The sequence below is a fragment of the Haplochromis burtoni genome, unplaced genomic scaffold, assembly GCF_018398535.1.
Source record: "Haplochromis burtoni strain Fernald_Lab_line unplaced genomic scaffold, NCSU_Asbu1 Contig_48, whole genome shotgun sequence".
NCBI lineage: Eukaryota > Metazoa > Chordata > Actinopteri > Cichliformes > Cichlidae > Haplochromis > Haplochromis burtoni.
Genome location: NW_024582409.1, coordinates 2,593,803 through 2,613,624, shown reverse-complemented (window position 1 = coordinate 2,613,624; position 19,822 = coordinate 2,593,803). Strand labels below are relative to the sequence as shown.

The 19,822-nt window shown below is 40.4% G+C and overlaps 1 protein-coding gene across 2 annotated transcripts in view; it reads right to left on the bottom strand.

Moving 5' to 3' along the window:
* Positions 1-14,743, bottom strand: part of si:dkey-229b18.3 — a 20,572-nt gene extending 5,829 nt beyond the window's left edge. For both annotated transcript variants that reach the window (XM_005921331.3, XM_005921332.3), the window contains exons 1-3: positions 13,418-14,743; positions 12,962-13,029; positions 12,445-12,673 (exon numbers count right to left, since the gene is read on the bottom strand). In XM_005921331.3, the coding sequence (XP_005921393.1) occupies positions 12,445-12,673; positions 12,962-13,029; positions 13,418-13,763 (643 nt within the window). In that variant the 5' untranslated portion in view covers positions 13,764-14,743. The remainder of the gene's footprint in view (positions 1-12,444; positions 12,674-12,961; positions 13,030-13,417) is intronic.
* Positions 14,744-19,822: the final 5,079 nt, after the last annotated feature.

Here is a 19,822-nt window from a genome sequence, read left to right as displayed (position 1 = left end):
GAGAGATTTTGGACGAGGCAGCGCGTCCATCCAGGAATATCCCTCAAACATTTTGCAACTGAAGAAACTGTGAATTAAAGAGTGGCCAAAATTTCCAGTAAGCCTATGTCAGAGAGTGATGGGCAACTATACAAGACATCATTTCTACTGAATTAGAGGCCAATTACTTTTTTAAATATTACAAAAAAATCCCTGTGGTTGTGATAAAGTATATTATACGTTGTGTAGACACTATTTTAAAGCAATTGTGTCTACAAGGCTATACTTTGTGCTCAGATTCAACCACATTTTGCAAAACTGATTGGAAAATACTTCACAGTGCAAATGGATAATGACCCAAAGTAAAAAAGCAACCCAGGCTTCAAGCATTGCTGTGGATAAAAGTGGTTAAAATATGAGCTTGAACCAAGTCAAATAACAAAAAAAAACAATTTCCATAGGATGTACTTTTGTTTCCAGATTGCTGTAGCATTATTAATCATCATTTCAGACTTTTACAGTCAGATCCATAATTTGTTGGATGAAGAGATTTTTTTTGTAGATTTGCTTCTTTACACCACCACACTGGCTTTGCACTCAACCAGTCAACATATGACTGAAGTGCAGACTTTACAGCTTAGCTTAGCTTTAATTCAAGAGGTTTTCATAAAGTCGTTTTTATACACAGTCTCCCATTTTCAGAGGCTGAAAAGTAGTTGAACACTTGCTGTTCCGTCATTAATTTCATGCCAAATGAAGATTTAATATCTGAAGTTGATTTTTTTCTCTGTAATTCTAATCATGAGGCCCAAAGGAATGTCAGTGCATATGAGGGAGGCCATCATTAGGCTAAACAAACAAAATAAACCTATCGAAGAGACAGCAAAACCTTTAGGGGTGGCCAAATCAACAGGAGGAATGTACTGGCTAACTTAGCAGCACCAAATGTCCTGGAATACCACAGAAGAGAATTAAAGTGTGGAATGAAAAAAATGTGTTCGCTGGAATGGAAAAAATTTTTTCACAACATCTAATCAAGCCGAGAAGACTCTCAAGGATTCAGGCATACCACTGTCAAGGTCGACAATCAAGAGACGCCTTCATGAATGGAAATACAGAGAGTTTAGGTTTAGGCTTTGTCAGAAACATATAAAAGAGTGCTGGAAAAAAATCTTTAGACAGATGTCAGCAAGATTAGACTGTACCAGATTGAAATGTATGGAGCGTGGTGAGAAAGTGCTATGGTATGGGTGTGTATAGTGGTCAGTGGAACCAGGTCAGCAGTTCTTACTCATTATGTCACTGCTGATAGAAGTGCCAGGGTGAATTCTGAAGTGTACTGGGCTGTACTCTGTGCTCAGATTCAGCCATGTTTTGCAAAACTGACTGAAAAATGCTTCACAGTGCTAATGGATAAAGACCCAACGCAAAGTAAAAGAAAGGACATATTGTTCAATGACCAAACCAATCATCTGAGCATGATTTCTAGTTACCGGTACTGTAGACTAAACTGAAGGCAGAGCATCTGACGAAAAGAAACTTATACCATTCGGTGATGATTCTAGACTTCATAAGGGTGATTCCACATTATTTTCATCCAAGTATTAAAAACAATCATTATATTTAAAGCTTTACTATTTTGTCCATTTGGGCCTCTGAAAATAAACAAAAAACGTGTATAAAAATTCCTAAACATTTAATGCAAAATCCTTGATATAATCCTTGATAGTGGACTTCAGGAAGACCAGGAAACACTTGACCCCTGTTTCAATCCAGGGGGTCAGTGTTGACATTGTGGAGGACTATAAATACCTTGGAGTACACATTGACAATAAACTGGACTGGGCTAAAAACACCACAGCACTTTACAGGAAGGGCCAGAGTCGTCTCTATTTTTTGAGGCGACTGAGGTCCTTCAACATCTGCCAGAAAATGCTGAGGATTTTCTATGAGTCTGTTGTGGCCAGTGCGATCCTCTATGCTGTTGCATGCTGGGGGAGCAGGCTGAGGGTACGCAGATGCCAACAGACTCAATAAACTAATCTCGTAAGGCCAGTAATGTTGTGGGGATGGAGCTGGACTCCCTCAAGGTGGTGTCGGAGAGGCGGATGCTGTCCAAGATAAAGACAATGTTGGATAACACCTCCCACCCACTCCATGACATGCTGGTCAGTCACAGGAGCACGTTCAGTGAGAGACTGAGATTACCGAAAAGCACCACTGAACGACACAGGAAATCTTTCCTGCCTGTGGCCATCTCCCTGTACAACGCATCCACTTAACACACTGGTTACTGCTACAACTACACATGTTTCTTTTCCAGCTATTTATTTATGAGTGACTTATGTATGTATGTATATATATGATATATTGTATATTATGTGTATGCTATGTATAATAAGTAATTACTATCTAGTTAGGTATTGTCTGTCTTGTCTATGTTGGTTTATAATGGAGCACTGTAAAAAAAAATAATTTCCCCCAGGGATCAATAAAGTATTCTGATTCTGATTCTGATTGTAAACCCAGCTGAATTAAAATTGAAAGTCTGCACAAACTGTACAGGGATGAAACTAGTTCACTAAAACTTGCCACAACAAATTATGGTCCCAACTGTAAATTCATCTGGTAAGGGCATGTGGACATCTTTTCAGAAGTGTAATCCAGCCTTATTTTAAAAAAAATTAATTAATCATCAGTTTTTGCCTTATGAAAAAAGTTGATGTTGTTGTTTTTTTCTCCTAAAATCTACATTATTTCATCACCTTTCCATGATTATGATTTACATTTTTAAGGAAATAGCCGCCTTTTTCTGTTGACCTTGTCATTGTTGATGTTGTCATCAAAATTTAGTAATAAACATGTTTTGGACATGGGCCTGGTTGATGTATTTTATTGTTATTTAATTTTTACTTTTATTAAAGTCTGGAAATGTAACCCAAACGTTTACAAAATTAATATGCGGATACAATATTTGTAACAGACACTGAGGTGATGAAATGTGGCTAACGTTTTGAAATGTGAGTAAATCTGTTGTAGCTGTAACTTATTCTGGGGAGGGAAATATTGAACAGTCGCCACATGAAACAGTGTGTATTCCGTTAATGGATACGACACACTGGCTATATCGTGTTTCACTTGTGTTTGCAGCAAGTGAAGCAAATACTGGTACACTGGAATCGTGAGCGAACAACCTAGCTTACTGCAAATGGAAGAAAACTGGCTGTTTGAGTGACAGCCGCAGCAGCCAATCGCAATTGGCTCGGGCGAAGCTCTTTAAAGCTTCTGCTAATAGCCTTTGTGTGAAGGCGGGGAGCCCTTCGCTCGGTTAGTCTGCTGATTAGCAACAAACAGAAGGTTACGAGTTTGAAAAATTGGACTATTTGACTACTAGAGCGGCGTTGTGGCGGCTGAAGGGGGGTGAACTATGTCGGGTGTCTGACCGGAGCTTGTTGACTCGCTTTTGAAGGGGTCCGGCGGTGATTATTGCAACATTTTCGAGCTGGTCGGGGCGACCAGCCTCGCTTTTAGGTCGTCCAAGTCGCGATGCTGAGCTGATAGCTGCGTCATCATGTTGCTTCCGACTCGAGTTGGCGAAAAGAAATCACAAGTTAACGCCAGAGGTGAGGCTGCCCGCCGTCATCCACCCCCAGAGGCCACTCCCGACCTCTGAGACAGATGGAAGACGGACTGCCGGCGAGGGGTTGACGGTGAAGCCTGTTTACGCGGTCGTTGTGGTGACTTTACATCACTTGGCTTGGCGTTGTTGGCGCGATACTCTCCTGGGTTATTATCCACATTTGGAGGGATATTAAAAAAGAACCTGGTTGCCCGACAGTCGAAACCGAGAAATTGCTAAGAAATTTGACCAAACGTGTCCCAAGGAGGAAGTGTAACTATTGCATATTTAGGGATGTTTGGATAGAGAGAAGTGATGCTCTCATTGACAGCAAGGATACAAAGCAGGGGCAGGGAAATGCGGCTGATTCCCGTCTGACTTTTCTTCTGCTTTTCAAGCCACAATGAGAGGCGCTAGTTATTGAGAATTTACTCTGTGTGGTGCACTACATTGTGTCAGACTTTTCAGCTGCGTGTTTTCGTGCCTCTGTCGTCCTTTATCGCCTCATCCACGTGGACTTCGTTTCAGGTCGTTGGGTAAAGTTTCGTAAGAGGGCGATCCAGAAAGGTGGTGGTGGGGGTAGTCCTTCTGAGACTACAAAGTTGTATCTTTTTATTGGAATATAAATCCTCTTTTTTTTTAAGAAAAAATGGCTTGTGACTGTTCTCACACCAACGCCCAATACGAAAACGCAGAGACGTGTTGCCCGTCCAAGCCCTGGTCGGATGGAGATAGAAAGCAATCCCGGCAGAAGGAGTCAGCGGGGTGCTCGAGTGGGCGTGGGTCCACCGCACGGTGGTCCCCCAACTTTGAGGTGATAGACGGGCTGCTTTATCGAAAGAAACTGGAAAGGGGCTTCATCAACTACCGGGAGGTTTTGAATGAGGACCGAAGACATGAGGCAATCTCCACTTTCCACATAAGGCGACCGGGCCAACGCCACCTCTCACTGGAAGAGACCTACAAATGCGTGGCTGAAAACTACTGGTGGGAAGGTATGAACATCACTTTTGTCTTCTAAGTGTCTTGGTAAAGCATGCGAGTCATGTGTAGACTGCTACAAATGCATATTAATCTTATAACTGCCTACTAATGATGTTATCTATACACCAGCAGAGATTTAAGCATTCCAATTGTAAGTGTAGGGATACTTGAAACAGACTCACATATGCACAAGTGGTTGAATCAGTCAAAGATTGTGAGACTTATTCAGACATGAACAATAGGTGTTAATCACACCCCTTGCTGTTCTTTTTAGTGAGGCATTACCAAGTGTCGAGACAGTTGTGACACCTTTAAAACGATTAGCCCGATCCAGCCCAAAATCTTTCCTGTCTTTTGTTACCTCATGTTCTGATGTTTGAACAACTGCTTTCTTCACAGGGATGTACTTCGAGATCAGAGACTTTGTCCTCAGCTGTCCAGAGTGTCAGCACAACAAGAAATCGGACGTGTGGTGTACACTGGAGCTACAGCAAACAGCATATCCCTGGAAGCCTTTGTTTCTTTCATCAAAACTTTAAGCGCTCTCTTCATTTTTATGGAGACGGCCTTTCTTTTTCGGCTCTACACATTTTAATTCACACCTTCTAACTCATTCCCACTTACTCTCACGCTTGTCTCCTGGAAGGCTTTCTCACACACACACGACACACACACACACACACACACACACCAACACACACACACACACACACACACACACAGCAGCTACTCCCATAATAAAGTATTTCGATCTGTCTTTTTCGTTTTTGTCTGTGCCTCGTAGGAGCCGGGTGGCAGAGGATGTGTCACAAAGACAGTAGTGTCACACAGCTCCGACATGCTGAGCAAGCTGAGGAGTCAGCGTGAGGCAGGCCTGTTCTGTGACATTACCCTGCGGACGAGCGGGCGTTCCTTCTTAGCGCACAGAGCCGTCCTGGCAGCCGTCAGTGATCACTTTCAGGAGATCTTCACGGAAATGGACTCGAGCATGAAGGCAGACATAGATCTCACAGGTAAGAGTGGACACCTGGGTGCCACATCTCTCTACTTGAGCTGTTTTTTGGGTAGGTGGTTGAAGGCAGACCAAAATACCTTACCGAGCCTGATCCTTCTCCTCACATCAGTCACTCAGCCCCCACAGGTGTCAAAACTTCAGTGTAAATATTTCTGGTCTAAATGCCTGAAAAATTGTTTAGTTCAATTTAATTAATATAGCACCAGATCACAACAGCAGTCGCCTCAAGGCATTGTATACTTTAAGGTAAAAACCCTACAGTCACACAGAAAAAATCGGATGACGTTCTATGAGCAAGCACTTGGCGACAGTGGAAAGGAAAAACTCCCTTTTAACAAGATCGGTCTTGCGGAACTAGGTTAGAGAGGGCCTTGACTGGTTGGGGGTGAGCGTACAGTACACATTATATGTGTATTATATATGTTTAATCTATTCTCTTTACATAGAAAAGCACTTTTTGAAACAACCTCTGCCTTGCCCCTTTTGGATAGATAAAGTCCACTACTGTTTAAAAAAAAAAAGAAAGTTTTACTATATATAAACTAGAGATGGACCGATCCGATATTAGGTATCGTCCGATACTGACCTAAATTACTGGATCCGATATCGGAGAGAATTAAAAAATGTAATCCGATCCATTAAATATCAAAAAAAGCACCTCACAAAACTTGCGACATGGCGTAACTCGGCTCATAATCAGCACATCGGAGAGAAATGCGTCACGTGATAGAGCGGCTGTGGCGTGCAAGCCTGTCAGCGGTCTGGTTGAGTTTTGTAGCCTCAGACGCATTTCATCTCCTGAGAAAGTTATCCCGAGAGAAGTAAAGCAAGTGTGTAAGTTCATCTCTGAATGTTTGTAAAGCATTCCTGCGTTAAGCTTAACAACCAATATATGGAGCGACTGCCTCTCTTCCCTCCCTCTCCTGCTGCTACTTCAATCATGAAACTGATCAATGATCAGCTGATCGGCTTTTCTGTCGCGAGTCCGTCTCTCTTGTTTGTTTTTGGCCCACTTGCAGCCAGAAAGAGGAAACCAGCGGCTGAACAACAGCAGCACGTTTAAGCTTGATAAGCTGTTGTTAGAATTTATTTAATATTACTTTCTACACCAGGATCTTTTTCTACGTAGCTGACGCTGGTAACTGTGCAGGGGCGGATCTAGCAAAGTTGCCGGGCCGATAGGGCATGAACAGGGAAAAGGGGGCACAAAGACATACTTTTCTTTCTTATTCTCATTTAAAATGTCTAGCTTTTAATAAATAATTATCTGAATCTTACACCCAAAGTTTTAATCTGATGTAAAATGTATAGAAGTCCATTACTGTATATAGTAACTGTTAAGTCTAATATACCCTAGTAAGCTATAGTACTTTTTCCTTTGGGAAGGTACCATCTGTGCAGTCTGCAATTCTGTTGAAGAAAGATGTTGAATCTATTTAATTATTCTTGAAAAATAATTGATTTCTGTGCATTTTTTTTCACACTGCATCAAATTAAAGTTGATTACGTCGATTAAGCATCATGAGGTGTGGGGGTGGTTCCCTATTTTTTTTTTTTTTTTGCTGGGAGTTTGGCAACCCTATTAGTTAGGTTGCTTACTCTTTAAAATACCAGAATAGGGAGGATAGGACTAGGTTTAAGTTTATTAGATTGATCAGTTATTGCTGAACTATGAAATATTTTGGGTGCATTTTTTTTGCATACAGGTATAACAGAATAGCTTTAGTGTTTTGTTTTAAACTTGAGTATTGAACTTATACAAAATGCAGCAAGATATTAAAAAAACAGTTTTTTGATTAAAACACACTATATCGGATTCATATCGGTATCGGCAGATATCCAAATTTATGATATCGGTATCGGACATAAAAAAGGCTATCATGCATCTCGTATAGATACTGTGATAAAATATTTGTCTAATTTAAGAGATTCCTGAGTGTTGTTCCACCATTAAGAGACAAAATGGACATGTAGTTTTTTCCACTTCCCACAGGTATATCAACGGATTCCTGTGAAAAACCTAAACTCGTGTTTCAAAGCTATTCATGTGAGCATAAGTAACAAGGTACTTTGTTAAGGATGGCTTGGAGATAAAAGAGAAAACAGACTTGTTCCCTTTGAGTGTTAAGTTTTAGCCATTATACCACTTATTTCAAAATGATGGTTGCTGAAACTGTCCCCAGTAATACTTGAAAGGGAGAACTGTGAGCATGAAGGGGCTTGAGAGTATTGGCAGTTACATAACAGGAGCTGCATCCAAAAACAAATTTGTGGCACTTTCACTCCTCCTTCGTGCAGCAAATGGTCAGGTTTATGGAGCACAAAGTATAATTAGGGTTTGGACTTAACTATTAAATAAACGAACAGGATAACTACCAATCTGAGACCGTTTTGACTGCAGCACAATGAATGATTTCCAAGAAAGGCTCTCAGAAAAGTGCGTGTTTGTCTGAACTCGTCACATCTCCCAGATTTTTGCCTCACTTTTGAATGCTGGCATTAAGAAATGGCGTAAATACTTCTAGCTTGTGATATGGTCGAGCTGCAGACTGTATATTTTGTTTCAATTTTAGGATAACACAACCCTTATTTCCATCATCCATAAATCTACACATTACTAAATTAAATGTTTGTTTCTTTTTCCCTTTAAAACATCAGATAATGCTAAAAAATGTCCATTATAATTTGTGTGCTCTAGACAACTTTCCAATTGTTCATTTTTCCTCTTTTTTTTTTTTTTAAATGACTTATTGTCCAAAATCTAAAAGATTTTTTTATTCATTTTCATGAAAATTAATGCACCCATTTGAGAAGATTGTACCAGCAGACTTTTGCTCGCCAGTCATTATTTAGTAATCAGAACACTGTCTTTCAAGCAAATGCTAAATACAATGTTGCAGCTCCAGTCAGTAATAAACTTAATAAACTGCAGTCAACATTGTCCCTTTATTGCCTTGTTGACAATAATTCCAGGTTAGAACAAACAGTAGAGTCATTTATAATTCTGAGTGATTTATTACACAGATTTTAATGAATACACATTTATTAAGAGACTGAATGCAAATAATGCAAACTCCTGACATTAGGTAAGAAAATTAACGTCTTATCATTGCTCAAACAATAGTGTGCAGGAAACTTAAGATGTAATCATATCATCCAGTTTAGGCAGAGAAGGCTGATTCAGAGGTCTTTGTGATGACATTTCTCATTTTGTGAAGCGTCATAGTCATATTAAATTAGACATTAGGCTACGTCCACACGTACCCGGGTATTTTTGAAAACGCAGATTTTTCTATGCGTTTGCACCTTTCGTCCACACGTAAACGGCGTTTTTGGTCACTGAAAACGGAGATTTTTAAAAACTCCGGCCAGGGTGGATATTTTTTGAAAACTCCGTTTTTGCATTTACGTGTGGACAGAAAAACGGAGAAAACGCAGCGTCAAAGGTGTGCGCCTTTTTTGACGTCACACTGTGCGCCACGTTATTGTTTCGGTGAAATGAATTTCTACAATACTGTTAATTTACTCTCTGCAGTGTTTAAATGCTTACATATACACACACGTTACTGTCCCTCCACACATACGACTCGGTTCTGCTTCTATGCCCCAGCTTTGTTTACTATTTTCCCACCGAGGCTTCTAGACTTCTGATTGGCCAACATTTCTCACGGTTAGGAATATTCGCCACCTGTTGCTTTGGCATGTTCCTAGCAGCGTTTTCCTTCATTTCTGCCTTTACGTGTGGACATTTTCTTACCTAATGTCAGGAGTTTGCATTATTTGCATTCAGTCTCTTAATAAATGTGTATTCATTAAAATCTGTGTAATAAATCACTCAGAATTATAAATGACTCTACTGTTTGTTCTAACCTGGAATTATTGTCAACAAGGCAATAAAGGGACAATGTTGACTGCAGTTTATTAAGTTTATTACTGACTGGAGCTGCAACATTGTATTTAGCATTTGCTTGAAAGACAGTGTTCTGATTACTAAATAATGACTGGCGAGCAAAAGTCTGCTGGTACAATCTTCTCAAATGGGTGCATTAATTTTCATGAAAATGAATAAAAAAATCTTTTAGATTTTGGACAATAAGTCATGTAAAAAAAAAAAAAAAGAGGAAAAATGAACAATTGGAAAGTTGTCTAGAGCACACAAATTATAATGGACATTTTTTAGCATTATCTGATGTTTTAAAGGGAAAAAGAAACAAACATTTAATTTAGTAATGTGTAGATTTATGGATGATGGAAATAAGGGTTGGGTTATCCTAAAATTGAAACAAAATATACAGTCTGCAGCTCGACCATATCACAAGCTAGAAGTATTTACGCCATTTCTTAATGCCAGCATTCAAAAGTGAGGCAAAAATCTGGGAGATGTGACGAGTTCAGACAAACACGCACTTTTCTGAGAGCCTTTCTTGGAAATCATTCATTGTGCTGCAGTCAAAACGGTCTCAGATTGGTAGTTATCCTGTTCGTTTATTTAATAGTTAAGTCCAAACCCTAATTATACTTTGTGCTCCATAAACCTGACCATTTGCTGCACGAAGGAGGAGTGAAAGTGCCACAAATTTGTTTTTGGATGCAGCTCCTGTTATGTAACTGCCAATACTCTCAAGCCCCTTCATGCTCACAGTTCTCCCTTTCAAGTATTACTGGGGACAGTTTCAGCAACCATCATTTTGAAATAAGTGGTATAATGGCTAAAACTTAACACTCAAAGGGAACAAGTCTGTTTTCTCTTTTATCTCCAAGCCATCCTTAACAAAGTACCTTGTTACTTATGCTCACATGAATAGCTTTGAAACACGAGTTTAGGTTTTTCACAGGAATCCGTTGATATACCTGTGGGAAGTGGAAAAAACTACATGTCCATTTTGTCTCTTAATGGTGGAACAACACTCAGGAATCTCTTAAATTAGACAAATATTTTATCACAGTTGATCTTATACAAGCATGTAGCTTTTTTTATGTCCGATACCGATATCATAAATTTGGATATCGGCCGATACCAATATGAATCCGATATAGTGTGTTTTTTAATAAATAAAACTGTTTTTTTAATATCTTGCTGCATTTTGTATAAGTTCAACTCAAGTTTAAAAAAAACAACTAAAGCTATTCTGTTATACCTGTATGTAAAAAAACGCACCCAAAATATTTCATAGTTCAGCAATACTGATCAATCTAATAAACTTAAACCTACGTCTATCCTCCCTATTCTGGTATTTTAAAGAGTAAGCAACCTAACTAATAGGGTTCAAACTCCCAGCAAAAAAAAAAAAAAAAATAGGGAACCACCCCCAACCTCATGATGCTTAATCGACGTAATCAACTTTAATTTGATGCAGTGTGAAAAAAAATGCACAGAAATAAATTATTTTTCAAGAATAATTAAATAGATTCAACATCTTTCTTCAACAGAACTTGCAGACTGCACAGATGGTACCTTCCCAAAGGAAAAAGTACTATAGCTTACTAGGGTATATTAGACTTAACAGTTACTATATACAGTAATGGACTTCTATACATTTTACATCAGATTAAAACTTTGGGTGTAAGATTCAGATAATTATTTATTAAAAGCTGACATTTTAAATGAGAATAAGAAAGAAAAGTATGTCTTTGTGCCCCCTTTTCCCTGTTCATGCCCTATCGGCCCTTTGCTAGATCCGCCCCTGCACAGTTACCAGCCGTCAGCTACGTAGAAAAAGATCCTGGTGTAGAAAGTAATATTAAATAAATTCTAACAACAGCTTATCAAGCTTAAATGTGCTGCTGTTGTTCAGCCACTGGTTTCCTCTTTCTGGCGCGAAGTTGGCGATAAACAAACAAGGGAGACAGACTCGCGACAGAAAAGCCGATCAGCTGATCATTAATCAGTTTCATCATTGAAGTAGCAGCAGGAGAGGGAGGGGGAGAGAAGAGGCAGTCGCTCCATATATCGGTTGTTAAGCTTAACACTGGAATGCTTTACAAACACTCAGAGATGAACTTACACACTTGCTTTACTTCTCTCGGGGATAACTTTCTCGGAGATGAAATGGTCGTGAGGCTACAAATACTCAACCAGACCGCCGACAGGTCTTGCACGCCACAGCCGCTCTATCACGTGACGCATTTTCCTCCGATGTGCTAAGATTATGAGCCGAGTTACGCCATGTCGCAAGTTTTGTGAGGTGCTTTTTTGATATTTAATGGATCGGATTACCTTTTTTAATTCTCTCCGATATCGGATCCAGTAATTTAGGTCAGTATCGGATCGATACCTAATATCGGATCGGTCCATCTCTAGTTTATATATAGTAAAACTTTCTTCTTTTTTTTTTAAACAGTAGTGGACTTTATCTATCCAAAAGGGGCAAGGCAGAGGTTGTTTCAAAAAGTGCTTTTCTATGTAAAGAGAATAGATTAAACATATATAATACACATATAATGTGTACTGTACGCTCACCCCCAACCAGTCAAGGCCCTCTCTAACCTAGTTACGCAAGACCGATCTTGTTAAAAGGGAGTTTTTCCTTTCCACTGTCGCCAAGTGCTTGCTCATAGAACGTCATCCGATTTTTTCTGTGTGACTGTAGGGTTTTTACCTTAAAGTATACAATGCCTTGAGGCGACTGCTGTTGTGATCTGGTGCTATATTAATTAAATTGAACTAAACAATTTTTCAGGCATTTAGACCAGAAATATTTACACTGAAGTTTTGACACCTGTGGGGGCTGAGTGACTGATGTGAGGAGAAGGATCAGGCTCGGTAAGGTATTTTGGTCTGCCTTCAACCACCTACCCAAAAAACAGCTCAAGTAGAGAGATGTGGCACCCAGGTGTCCACTCTTACCTGTGAGATCTATGTCTGCCTTCATGCTCGAGTCCATTTCCGTGAAGATCTCCTGAAAGTGATCACTGACGGCTGCCAGGACGGCTCTGTGCGCTAAGAAGGAACGCCCGCTCGTCCGCAGGGTAATGTCACAGAACAGGCCTGCCTCACGCTGACTCCTCAGCTTGCTCAGCATGTCGGAGCTGTGTGACACTACTGTCTTTGTGACACATCCTCTGCCACCCGGCTCCTACGAGGCACAGACAAAAACGAAAAAGACAGATCGAAATACTTTATTATGGGAGTATGCTGTGTGTGTGTGTGTGTGTGTGTGTGTGTGTGTGTGTGTGTGTGTGAGAAAGCACTTCCAGGAGACAAGCGTGAGAGTAAGTGGGAATGAGTTAGAAGGTGTGAATTAAAATGTGTGAGATGCTGAAAAAGAAGGCCGTCTCCATAAAATTGAAGAGGCGCTTAAAGTTTGATGAGAAGAAACAAGGCTCCGGGATAGCGTTTGCTGTCAGCTCCAGTGTACACTCACCTCCGATTTCTTGTTGTGCTGACACTCTGGACAGCTGAGGACAAAGTCTCTGATCTCGAAGTACATCCCTGTGAAGAAAGCAGTTGTTCAAACATCAGAACATGAGGTAACAAAAGACAGGAAAGATTTTGGGCTGGATCGGGCTAATCGTTTTAAAGGTGTCACAACTGTCTCGACACTTGGTAATGCCTCACTAAAAAGAACAGCAAGGGGTGTGATTAACACCTATTGTTCATGTCTGAATAAGTCTCACAATCTTTGACTGATTCAACCACTTGTGCATATGTGAGTCTGTTTCAAGTATCCCTACACTTACAATTGGAATGCTTAAATCTCTGCTGGTGTATAGATAACATCATTAGTAGGCAGTTATAAGATTAATATGCATTTGTAGCAGTCTACACATGACTCGCATGCTTTACCAAGACACTTAGAAGACAAAAGTGATGTTCATACCTTCCCACCAGTAGTTTTCAGCCACGCATTTGTAGGTCTCTTCCAGTGAGAGGTGGCGTTGGCCCGGTCGCCTTATGTGGAAAGTGGAGATTGCCTCATGTCTTCGGTCCTCATTCAAAACCTCCCGGTAGTTGATGAAGCCCCTTTCCAGTTTCTTTCGATAAAGCAGCCCGTCTATCACCTCAAAGTTGGGGGACCACCGTGCGGTGGACCCACGCCCACTCGAGCACCCCGCTGACTCCTTCTGCCGGGATTGCTTTCTATCTCCATCCGACCAGGGCTTGGACGGGCAACACGTCTCTGCGTTTTCGTATTGGGCGTTGGTGTGAGAACAGTCACAAGCCATTTTTTCTTAAAAAAAAAAAGAGGATTTATATTCCAATAAAAAGATACAACTTTGTAGTCTCAGAAGGACTACCCCCACCACCACCTTTCTGGATCGCCCTCTTACGAAACTTTACCCAACGACCTGAAACGAAGTCCACGTGGATGAGGCGATAAAGGACGACAGAGGCACGAAAACACGCAGCTGAAAAGTCTGACACAATGTAGTGCACCACACAGAGTAAATTCTCAATAACTAGCGCCTCTCATTGTGGCTTGAAAAGCAGAAGAAAAGTCAGACGGGAATCAGCCGCATTTCCCTGCCCCTGCTTTGTATCCTTGCTGTCAATGAGAGCATCACTTCTCTCTATCCAAACATCCCTAAATATGCAATAGTTACACTTCCTCCTTGGGACACGTTTGGTCAAATTTCTTAGCAATTTCTCGGTTTCGACTGTCGGGCAACCAGGTTCTTTTTTAATATCCCTCCAAATGTGGATAATAACCCAGGAGAGTATCGCGCCAACAACGCCAAGCCAAGTGATGTAAAGTCACCACAACGACCGCGTAAACAGGCTTCACCGTCAACCCCTCGCCGGCAGTCCGTCTTCCATCTGTCTCAGAGGTCGGGAGTGGCCTCTGGGGGTGGATGACGGCGGGCAGCCTCACCTCTGGCGTTAACTTGTGATTTCTTTTCGCCAACTCGAGTCGGAAGCAACATGATGACGCAGCTATCAGCTCAGCATCGCGACTTGGACGACCTAAAAGCGAGGCTGGTCGCCCCGACCAGCTCGAAAATGTTGCAATAATCACCGCCGGACCCCTTCAAAAGCGAGTCAACAAGCTCCGGTCAGACACCCGACATAGTTCACCCCCCTTCAGCCGCCACAACGCCGCTCTAGTAGTCAAATAGTCCAATTTTTCAAACTCGTAACCTTCTGTTTGTTGCTAATCAGCAGACTAACCGAGCGAAGGGCTCCCCGCCTTCACACAAAGGCTATTAGCAGAAGCTTTAAAGAGCTTCGCCCGAGCCAATTGCGATTGGCTGCTGCGGCTGTCACTCAAACAGCCAGTTTTCTTCCATTTGCAGTAAGCTAGGTTGTTCGCTCACGATTCCAGTGTACCAGTATTTGCTTCACTTGCTGCAAACACAAGTGAAACACGATATAGCCAGTGTGTCGTATCCATTAACGGAATACACACTGTTTCATGTGGCGACTGTTCAATATTTCCCTCCCCAGAATAAGTTACAGCTACAACAGATTTACTCACATTTCAAAACGTTAGCCACATTTCATCACCTCAGTGTCTGTTACAAATATTGTATCCGCATATTAATTTTGTAAACGTTTGGGTTACATTTCCAGACTTTAATAAAATGTAAAAATTAAATAACAATAAAATACATCAACCAGGCCCATGTCCAAAACATGTTTATTACTAAATTTTGATGACAACATCAACAATGACAAGGGCAACAGAAAAAGGCGGCTATTTCCTTAAAAATGTAAATCATAATCATGGAAAGGTGATGAAATAATGTAGATTTTAGGAGAAAAAAACAACAACATCAACTTTTTTCATAAGGCAAAAACTGATGATTAATTAATTTTTTTTAAAAATAAGGCTGGATTACACTTCTGAAAAGATGTCCACATGCCCTTACCAGATGAATTTACAGTTGGGACCATAATTTGTTGTGGCAAGTTTTAGTGAACTAGTTTCATCCCTGTACAGTTTGTGCAGACTTTCAATTTTAATTCAGCTGGGTTTACAATCAGAATCAGAATCAGAATACTTTATTGATCCCTGGGGGAAATTATTTTTTTGTTACAGTGCTCCATTATAAACCAACACTAACAAGACAGGCAATACGCTAACTAAGAATAGTACAATATATACATATATATAATATATACATAAGTCACTCATTAATAAATAGCTGGAAAAGAAACATGTGTAGTTGTAGCAGTAACCAGTGTGTTAAGTGGATGCGTTGTACAGGGAGATGGCCACAGGCAGGAAAGATTTCCTGTGTCGTTCAGTGGTGCTTTTCGGTAATCTCAGTCTCTCACTGAACGTGCTCCTGTGACTGACCAGCATGTCATGGAGTGGGTGGGAGGTGTTATCCAACATTGTCTTTATCTTGGACAGCATCCGCCTCTCCGACACCACCTTGAGGGAGTCCAGCTCCATCCCCACAACATTACTGGCCTTACGATTAGTTTATTGAGTCTGTTGGCATCTGCACCCTCAGCCTGCTCCCCCAGCATGCAACAGCATAGAGGATCGCACTGGCCACAACAGACTCATAGAAAATCCTCAGCATTTTCTGGCAGATGTTGAAGGACCTCAGTCGCCTCAAAAAATAGAGACGACTCTGGCCCTTCCTGTAAAGTGCTGTGGTGTTTTTAGCCCAGTCCAGTTTATTGTCAATGTGTACTCCAAGGTATTTATAGTCCTCCACAATGTCAACACTGACCCCCTGGATTGAAACAGGGGTCAAGTGTTTCCTGGTCTTCCTGAAGTCCACTATCAAGGATTATATCAAGGATTTTGCATTAAATGTTTAGGAATTTTTATACACGTTTTTATGTTTATTTTCAGAGGCCCAAATGGACAAAATAGTAAAGCTTTAAATATAATGATTGTTTTTAATACTTGGATGAAAATAATGTGGAATCACCCTTATGAAGTCTAGAATCATCACCGAATGGTATAAGTTTCTTTTCGTCAGATGCTCTGCCTTCAGTTTAGTCTACAGTACCGGTAACTAGAAATCATGCTCAGATGATTGGTTTGGTCATTGAACAATATGTCCTTTCTTTTACTTTGCGTTGGGTCTTTATCCATTAGCACTGTGAAGCATTTTTCAGTCAGTTTTGCAAAACATGGCTGAATCTGAGCACAGAGTACAGCCCAGTACACTTCAGAATTCACCCTGGCACTTCTATCAGCAGTGACATAATGAGTAAGAACTGCTGACCTGGTTCCACTGACCACTATACACACCCATACCATAGCACTTTCTCACCACGCTCCATACATTTCAATCTGGTACAGTCTAATCTTGCTGACATCTGTCTAAAGATTTTTTTCCAGCACTCTTTTATATGTTTCTGACAAAGCCTAAACCTAAACTCTCTGTATTTCCATTCATGAAGGCGTCTCTTGATTGTCGACCTTGACAGTGGTATGCCTGAATCCTTGAGAGTCTTCTCGGCTTGATTAGATGTTGTGAAAAAAAATTTTCCATTCCAGCGAACACATTTTTTTCATTCCACACTTTAATTCTCTTCTGTGGTATTCCAGGACATTTGGTGCTGCTAAGTTAGCCAGTACATTCCTCCTGTTGATTTGGCCACCCCTAAAGGTTTTGCTGTCTCTTCGATAGGTTTATTTTGTTTGTTTAGCCTAATGATGGCCTCCCTCATATGCACTGACATTCCTTTGGGCCTCATGATTAGAATTACAGAGAAAAAAATCAACTTCAGATATTAAATCTTCATTTGGCATGAAATTAATGACGGAACAGCAAGTGTTCAACTACTTTTCAGCCTCTGAAAATGGGAGACTGTGTATAAAAACGACTTTATGAAAACCTCTTGAATTAAAGCTAAGCTAAGCTGTAAAGTCTGCACTTCAGTCATATGTTGACTGGTTGAGTGCAAAGCCAGTGTGGTGGTGTAAAGAAGCAAATCTACAAAAAAAAATCTCTTCATCCAACAAATTATGGATCTGACTGTAAAAGTCTGAAATGATGATTAATAATGCTACAGCAATCTGGAAACAAAAGTACATCCTATGGAAATTGTTTTTTTTTTGTTATTTGACTTGGTTCAAGCTCATATTTTAACCACTTTTATCCACAGCAATGCTTGAAGCCTGGGTTGCTTTTTTACTTTGGGTCATTATCCATTTGAACTGTGAAGTATTTTCCAATCAGTTTTGCAAAATGTGGTTGAATCTGAGCACAAAGTATAGCCTTGTAGACACAATTGCTTTAAAATAGTGTCTACACAACGTATAATATACTTTATCACAACCACAGGGATTTTTTTGTAATATTTAAAAAAGTAATTGGCCTCTAATTCAGTAGAAATGATGTCTTGTATAGTTGCCCATCACTCTCTGACATAGGCTTACTGGAAATTTTGGCCACTCTTTAATTCACAGTTTCTTCAGTTGCAAAATGTTTGAGGGTATTCCTGGATGGACGCGCTGCCTCGTCCAAATTCAACCACAACATTTCATTGTGTTCCAGTCCATATTCCTCAGTTTCCTCTATACGTCATAGCTTGGTGTATTTGTAAGTGTGTTTAGGTTCATCATTCTGTTAAAAAGCCCACTTGTGGTTCAACCTCAAGTTTCACACAAAGAATTTAACGTGTTCTTTCAGATCATTTCACTGTGAGCTGCCCAGTCGTCAAGGCAGGCAAACAAACCACATTTCCAACATCATCCTTCACAGTCGGCATGTGGCCCGCCTGAAACACTGTCTTTGGTCTGCGCCTGTCATGTCTACTTCTACTCTGGCGAGATGTCTTTGTCCACAGCACATGACTCCACAAAGACATGTCTTTGCTTATATTTTGACAATTTGTAGTTTTGCACTGAGGTTTTACAGACAGAAAATGTTTATTCCAATCATTCAGGTAAAATTTGTGCAATATCCGATTATAGAGCCATGCACTGTGAAAACCAGCAGTTGCAAAAATGACCTGCAGATTCCAGTGTTACATTTTGGCTCTTGACATGTTTTGCAGTCTGCTGCTGGGCGGATCTTTCCACAGGTTTGGGTCCCACTTGGCAGTAGTTAGAATTTAAGCCACTTGTTGATGATTTTCTTTACAATGTGCTGCTATTAGCATTACAGGTAAATCTTTAACAAGTACACACAAATTCCACGTTGTCACATATTGTACTCTTTTGTCATTACTCTTTTTGATAAAGACAATCAACCTATTACTGTTACTTTCAATATGGTTGTCAACTTTGGTAAAAAGGCATATTTTTTAAAAACAAAAATAACTAGACTTATTTATAAATTATCTTGGTGTTAAATTCTGAATGTTTGATTGTCTCGATCATGACCTTAAAAGTCAGAAATTACTATGAAGCTTTTTTATAATGCATATACACTTTAAAAAAAGCTGTCAACATGAGTGCAACATGTCTTGGGTGTTTTAGCCAAATCTCCTGGATGAACTGACCCTTCTTTCTTACCCACTTCTCACGGATCAAAGAAGCTTGATGTTCATGCTGGCTCAGGATTTAAAATGATGCCTACTATTCAGAAGACCGGCGGTTGAGTCCTTAACTATTTTTCCAATCTGTGTATCTACAAGTGTCTTTGGGCAAGATCCTTAATGCTTAATTGCCCCAGATGTGTTCATGAAAATAAGTCTATTCATGACTAAACTGGGTGAAGAGAGAACATGGAGAAGATGTTAAGTTGACTGGATGGAAAAGCTACACTGACAAAGGATGTTGTGAAGGACGACATGTGACAGGGGGATGCTAAAGACAGGGTGAGACGGAGGGAGATGATCCGCTGTGGCGACCCCTAAGGGAGCAAGAATAAGGAGGACGTCACATTACTGCTGGGAAACTCAGCTTGTGGTTCAGTGTTGGCTAACTAGCTTGTTATTTAGATTAGTTACGTATAAGCTTATACATTAATCAGATTCTTGGCAGGATGGTGGTGCAGTGTTAGCACAGTTCTTCAAGAAAAGTTTGAACCTTCGCATCCAAAGTTCAAAGACATGCGTGTCAGGTTAATTGGTAATTCTGAAGCATTTGTAGGTGTGCATATAAATCAGTGAGTGTCTCTGTGTGGTAGCTTTTCCAGCTACTACCCTGCCTCCCCTAGGCTAATGGTTAAAAAATGTATGGATGGGTGGATGGTTAGACAGCTGCATGAATTGACAGGGTGTTCCGGCATTGGATAACTGAGCCAAGGGTAAAGGGATTCATGCATGTAAGTAAAAAACATTGAGACACAGGACCACAGGAGCAACATGTCTTCTCACTATGAGATATACGATTCACAAAATACGGCTAACTTCAAAGACCTTTCGT